Below are 6,728 nucleotides of genomic sequence, written 5' to 3'. Positions count from 1 at the left end.
CTTATTTTCAGGGAAATGCAGTATTAATAATTAGCAAATGTAAAGAAAGAAACCAGAGAGGGGGATTTTACCAAAAAGCGTGCAGAAGAGGGCTCCGAGAACAGGATCCGGAAGAGACGCAAAAAGGGCACTGAACTTGCCGATCATGCCCAAGGCAAGCATGAGGGCTGCTCCGCACTGGATCACGCGGCGGCTGCCAACCTGTGGGTGCACCAATGGCAGGAAAGACTTACCTGCTGCCCTCCAGAGGCCTGGACCCTACCTACCCAGGCCTCCCCGAGCCCAGCGCAAGTGTGACAGAGTCCTCCGGCAAAACCAAGATTAGTCTATAAACTTTTAGTCAACAGGGACTGATCTCAGGACATACCACTATGAGTTACTCTAGAGAAACCCAGAGCAGACAGCGGCCACCTTTACCTCTCCTCAGCTGACTTGTCTTGCCTAACTGTGGGTAGCTCCCAGGATCACCCCTGGCTTTTCCAGGCCTGATGATGCCTTGGGTCTCCATTGCCCTCATGTGATCACTAGCTGGATGACCTTGTGTGTCTTGGTGCAACAGCCACACTTTGCCCCTGCCCCCCCACCCCCGGGTTTCCTGTACCACCCTTCAACAAGTCAGACCGCCCTGAAGCCTGTCAGCTGTAGCTCCAGTTCCCCACGCCCTAAATCAGACCAAACCCCAGACACCTAGGCACCTTCTCTGCTCCCGGCATCTCGCCCAGAGAAGAGCCACAGGCTGAGGACACAGGCTGAGGGCACAGGCTGAGGACACAGGCTGAGGGCTGAGCCCTACTGCTCTCTTGCATCCCTGCTGCACCCCTGCCTGTGTGACTGGACAAGGGACTTGGGCTCTCAGGATCCTCATCTCTGTCACAGGCAGGCTGCATGGTTTGCTTTGAGGATTAAATGACACTTGTGTAAAACAGTCTGAATAGTAGCTGGCAGGCACTGAGCCATCCCACCTGGGCTGGCTGCCTCTGACCCTTCCTGCACCCGTTTGTCCTGTACACTGCTATGGCAGGACCTAACACATGGGTTTGGTTGAGGTCAGTCCTCTGCTTAAATCCTCTGGTGCTCATGCAATAAGACCCCCTTCTCAGGCTCTTCCCAACAAGGCCTCACCTGCTGGCCTCCCTCCTGTGTCCCAGCCCCAGCTGTGCCGGAGCTCACAGCCAGGCCTAGTTCCCTTCCCAAGAGCCCCTTCCTGGCCAGTTCCCAGACACATCCTTTGAGCACAACCCAAATGCTACCTCCTCTGAAAGCCTTCACCCCACTCTCCTGGCCTCCACAGCACCTGGCGTGCCTTTCCCCACATGTTCTCATCCTATCTGTTCAACCTGAGCTCTGCCTTCCATCTAGCCTGCTCTTAGGCAACAGCAGGTGACGCTGGAACCTGGCTCAAGAACCCTGTACTGTTGGCCCTGGTCTGTGCTGCCTCTTCTAGCAAAACATCTGAGGATGTAAACTGGGGCAAGGAGGCTGCAGAAGCGTTTAGGGCAGTGTCCACAGGGCTTTACGCAGGACTCAGGCTGGTGAGAAGATGACTGCCTAAATCAAAACGAAGTGAAACCGTAAATGCAGCTCCCTGCTCTCTAGGCGGCACGGCTGGTGGAGCCATGTGGGATGGCACAAAGCTCTCAGAGGACCCCAGGGTCAGGGGGGGTCATGCTTCAGAACCTGGATCTCTTACTGCATACATGAAAGACAGCCACCAGCTGAGCTGAGTCTCGGCCCACACCACAGAAGGCGGGGGAGCAGTGGCAAGGGTCACAGGAACTGATGGATCAAGCAGAGGAGACTTATCCTTGCTAACTACCACATGATAAGCAAGGCTGTCGTTTACAAATGGCGTGACAGTCAACCAGCATTTCCACGACCTACTAAGTGAACAGCTCTTGTCAGCTTGGGACAGCTGAATACAAAGATAAGTCACAGCTTGTGATCAAGTAACTGTAAGTTGTGCTGCTCCTGTGTGGGGGCCCCGTGGGGAGGGCTGCTGGAGATGGGTCCTGGGGACTGAGGAAGAGTCCCGGAAGAGGGAGCAGCCTCTGCCAAGATTCCTGAGAGTCATGTTAGGTGTGCGGTGAGAGGGGCCAGGGTGCTCTAAACAATAAATCGGAGGTGAAAACCATGCCTGGAAGAGCTGATCTGCCTCCCATGCTGCCAAAAACACAAGCACCAGCTAAGCTATCCTTTCATTCAACAAATATTTACACAGTACCTTGTATGTGCTTTTCTTCTAAACACCAGAGATACAGCCCTAAAATCTCTGCTCTCCTGGTACTAACCCAGCGGGCCTGTGTGTCCCCCTGAACTCAGCCCATCCCCTGGCATCTCCGCTGCACCTCCCTTCTGACCTTCCTGGACAGTGGCCCTGCCTCTGGTTTCTGACTTTCCAAAGTCTATAACAGTGTGGGGTGCAGCAAAGAGAAATGACATCACCAAAGCCAGGGCCATAGTATTTACTGTGTGTCGAGACTAAACCCAGGGCTAAAGAGCTACACTGAACACACATGTCCCTCACTGTGTGCCTCCATGTGACAGGACTGCTACAACACCCTGTAGGGTAGCTTTATAAAACAAGAGTACAAGGCTGGGCATGGTGGCTGACTCCTGTAATCCTAGCACCCTGGGAGGCTGAGGTGGGAAGATCCCTCAAGTGCAGGAGTTTGAGGCCACCCTAAAAATAGAAAAATTAACTGGGCAATGTGGCATCTACCTGTAGCCCTAGCTCCTTGCAAGGCTGAGGCAGGAGGATCACTTAAGCTTTGAAGTTGCCGTGAGATAGGCTGAGACCATGGCCTTCTAGCAAAGGCGACAGAGAGAGACTCTGTCTTAAAAAAAAAAAAAAAAAACCCCAAACAAACAAACAACAACAACAAAAAACCCAAAATAAAAAGCAAGGGTACGGACGCTCAGAGGGGCCATAATTTGCCCGTGGTCACAATACAGCGAAGTAATGGAGCCAGGGCTAGATCCTTAGCAGTAACCCCCACCCCATGTCATGCTGTCCCTCTCTGTAGGACAGACATCAGAACAAATTCAGCAGTTAAGTCCCACAAGTGGAATCCAACTCCAAAGAACTTCAGAACCAACCATGGGGTAGGTGACCACAACTTGTGATCAAATGGTCTGGATGAAAAATAGCAAATATGAGAGCTGCTGGGAAATGGGGGACAGACTCTTTGGAAGAGATGAGACTCATCCACTTCCTACAGGCCCTGAAAACCTGGTGCAGTGGCCCAGACCAGTGCTGCCCACAGAATATCTTGGAAATGTTGTTCATCTGAGTGTCTACTGGCAGCAGTCAGCCACGAGTGACCACTGAGGCTTTGACTAGGTTCACTGAGGAATGGAATTCTCAATTTTAATGAATTTAAACTGAAAGAGCCACCTGTGACTATTACACTAGATAGTACAGACCTGTAAGCACAGGATTTCAGAGCTAGTTCTGTTCTGAAAAGTGACTTCTCCTGAGTTTTCCAACTGGACAAGGGGCTAGATGCAACCCAGAACTCTTGCCTCCTTTCCCCGAGGCAGGGTTCTGCCCACACCAGTGGCAGGGCTCAGGCCAAAGAGGAAACTCTGCTGTAAGTCCACTTCTCCATGCCCAGGCCACTGTGTGGACAGACAGGTCTCAGAGTCTTTTCTTGTGGAATCAAGTCTGGTGATTCAGAGAGAAGCGCAACTGACTCCAGGGTGGATACTCTGGCTGGATGCTGCCTTGGCCTTAAGGAATTGGAACCAACAGCTGGGTCCAAAGGGATTCAGAGGGATCATTGGTTCATTAAAAAGTGGTGACAGACAACTTGTGAGAGTAAGTGGGCAGCATTCAAATTTTAATAAAGATAACTAGTATCCAAACTACCTTCATCACATTACATGATGACCTGCTTTAAAGGGGTACAAGGAAGGGAGGCGGCTTGGGAAAGTGTTTGCCCCAAGAATCCTTCCACCTGTAACAACCTGACTCCTACAGCCATCCCCTAGTGTCCCTGCAGGACTGGGTACAGGCCCTCCCATGGACACCAAAACCAGAAGATGCTCAGGCCCCTAATATGAAGTACTTGCATATAAACTATCTACATCCATGTACTTTAAATAATTTCTGTATTTCTTATAATACCTAATACAATGCATGTGCTACATAAATAGTTGTACAGCTTAGGGAAAAATGACAAGAAAAAAACCTCGACACATGTTTAATACCAAAGTGATGGCTTTCCAAATAATTTCTATCCCCAGTTGGTAGAATCCCTGGATGCAGGATCCATGGCTAAAGACCTCAGGGACATAAAGGTCTAACACAAAGTTATCTTCTTTGGGATTAGCTATTATATATGCCCACAGGTTCCGGGCCACCAACTGCCTAAAGACTGAACTGTTTTAGGTCCCATTCAGTGCCCAAGAGACCTAACCCTAATCCCTGTTTGTGGCACCTGCTTCTCACCAAGGGCATCAACAAGGCCAAAGAGTGGGGTTGGAGGAGGGGCCCACTGGGCAGCCTTCCTTTGCATGCCCTGTACCAGGGGCAACAGACAGATGGGGCTATCTGCACACCTGAAGCTGGGCACTGGCATGGCCCTGCCCACTTAGAGAAAACCAATGAACACGCCAAGCAAGTGCCTGTGGGAATGTGCTGTTCACTCTCACCTGGATTTGCAATTAGGCTTAATCAATCTGGTTTCATTTTATCTGGTTATAAAACTCTCATGTTGGGGGTGGGAGGTCATCAAATAGTCCTCAGGTGGGCGAGGCCTGTGGGTTGTGTGGGCTGTTGGGAATGGTGAACCAGTCAGACAGCTATAGCTGCCGAACACACCACGGCCGGTGGTAGGTTGAGCTATGTCCCTCAACACACTGGCAAGCAGTAATCTCTAGCCTAAGGCAAGTGGGATAATGAAGTTTATGTAAATATAAACTGGAATATAAAGTAATAAACCCGAAAGGCCTGGGAGCAGGCTCCTTCCTCTGGAAGTTGGATCTTGGGGTGGGGCAGCCCAGGTTTATGTGGCTGGGTGTGGGTGGGGTGGGGGAGCAAGTGTGCTGGGCTCATCAAAAAATTTAAAAAATCAGATTAAGCTGCGCCCTCTGGGGACCCTTTCCACCCAGTGTCTGTGGCTATGCCTATAGGCCCCGTGGGACACGGTCCTTGGTCACCTGGCAGACATACCCCGTTCTTACTCCTTGCTGGCTTTCCACTTGTAGGACAGAACTATTACACTCCTGCCTGTGGCCTGCCTGGAATGGTTTTCCCTAGGTCACCTGCAGGCTGCCCCCTTCCACCCTTCAGATCTTTGTTCAAGGTTGCTGGTTTTCTATTTAAAACCCCCCACCCTGCCCCGTGACTTCCTCAGGACTGATCACTGGCTGACACGCTGTAGCGTTTACTGACTTAGCTTGCTGAATGTTGTCTTCTCTTGCTAAAATGTAAACTCCACTATTTCATTCACTAATATATCCCAAGTGCCTACCACAGTATCCTGGCACAGAGTTGGTGCATAATAAATATTTACGGACTACATGAAAGAGTGATAAGATCTGAGTGCCTCCCTTCCCAGGCCAGCCAAGAGAGGGGAGAACTCCAAATAACCATTCTAAAAACTCAAAGACCGAAAAAAGAGGGGAGAGAAGATTATCTCAGAATTGGAGGCTCTTCCTTTAGAAACGTGCAGTGGTCAGACCCATCAGTAGTAACACGAACGTTTGGGTGGCCCAAACAAAATTTAATTAGAAAAATATATGTACCTTTGTAATTCCCAAAACTCCGATGTTGGGGCTGGATGATGTAGAGCCATTCCCAGTACCAAATATGCCATCAAGAACACAGGAGAGACCTTCCACAAAAATCCCCCTAAAGTGTAAAGGAATGGGGGAGAGAGAAACAGTCATTGAATAGAAAAAACACTGGGAAATAGCTTCTAAACATCTGCAACTCAAAGTAGCCTGATCCACAGACCTGAAGCTTTCACACCCTCTAAGAGGAAAGAGTAGAAAAGTCCCACCCAGACCTGCTGAGGCAGAACCTTAACAGAATCCTCATGCTTGGGGGTGCCCATAGTTCAGTGGTTAAAGCACCAGGCCCATGTACCAGGGGTGGCGGATTCGAATCCAGCCTTGGCTGCTAAACAAAAATAATAAATAAAAAATTAAAGTAAAACAAACAAACAAACAAACAAGACTCCTCCATGCTCACTTGATTTTGAGATGCACCACTCTAAATCACACATCAGACACAGGCAGTTGAAAATTATCCCACATGAAAACAAAGGATTTTAGCCAGAAAATAAAGCATTTGTCATGATATATGAGTAAAGCATGAGCTATAGGTTGAAATAAAACATGCCAATTTGACCCTTTATGGTGGCTCACGCCAGTAATCCTAACACTCTGGGAGACCAAGGCGAAAGGATCCCTTGAGCTCAGGAGTTCAAGACCAGCCTGAGCAAGAATAAGACCCTGTCTCTGCTCAAAAGAGAAAAAATAACCAGATGTGGTGCTGGGCCTGGTCTGTAATGCCAGCCACTCAGGAGGTTAGGACAGGAAGAACACTTGAGCCCATTAGTTTGAGGCTGCATTGAGCTATGACCATACCCTTGCACTCTACCTGGGCAACAGAGCAAAATTCTGTCTCAAAACATAAGTAAACATTAAAATAAAAAATTCTAGTTTCACTAGGAAATATTTTGTGATTTCATAAGCACTGATTTTTTTTTTTTTTTTTTTTT

General features: G+C 49.2%; 1 protein-coding gene across 1 annotated transcript in view; it reads right to left on the bottom strand.

Annotated features, from left to right (window-relative positions):
• Window positions 1-6,728, bottom strand: part of SLC23A2 (solute carrier family 23 member 2) — a 138,415-nt gene that overhangs the window by 10,793 nt on the left and 120,894 nt on the right. Inside the window, exons 13-14 of the mRNA XM_003788033.3 lie at window positions 5,749-5,854; window positions 72-201 (exon numbers count right to left, since the gene is read on the bottom strand). Of these exons, the coding sequence (XP_003788081.1) occupies window positions 72-201; window positions 5,749-5,854 (236 nt within the window). The remainder of the gene's footprint in view (window positions 1-71; window positions 202-5,748; window positions 5,855-6,728) is intronic.

Source organism: Otolemur garnettii, unplaced genomic scaffold, assembly GCF_000181295.1.
Source record: "Otolemur garnettii isolate 467f Iridium unplaced genomic scaffold, OtoGar3 scaffold00025, whole genome shotgun sequence".
NCBI classification, from domain to species: Eukaryota; Metazoa; Chordata; class Mammalia; order Primates; family Galagidae; genus Otolemur; species Otolemur garnettii.
Note: the sequence above shows the minus strand (reverse complement) of the source record. Positions and strands in the feature narration are given on the sequence as shown.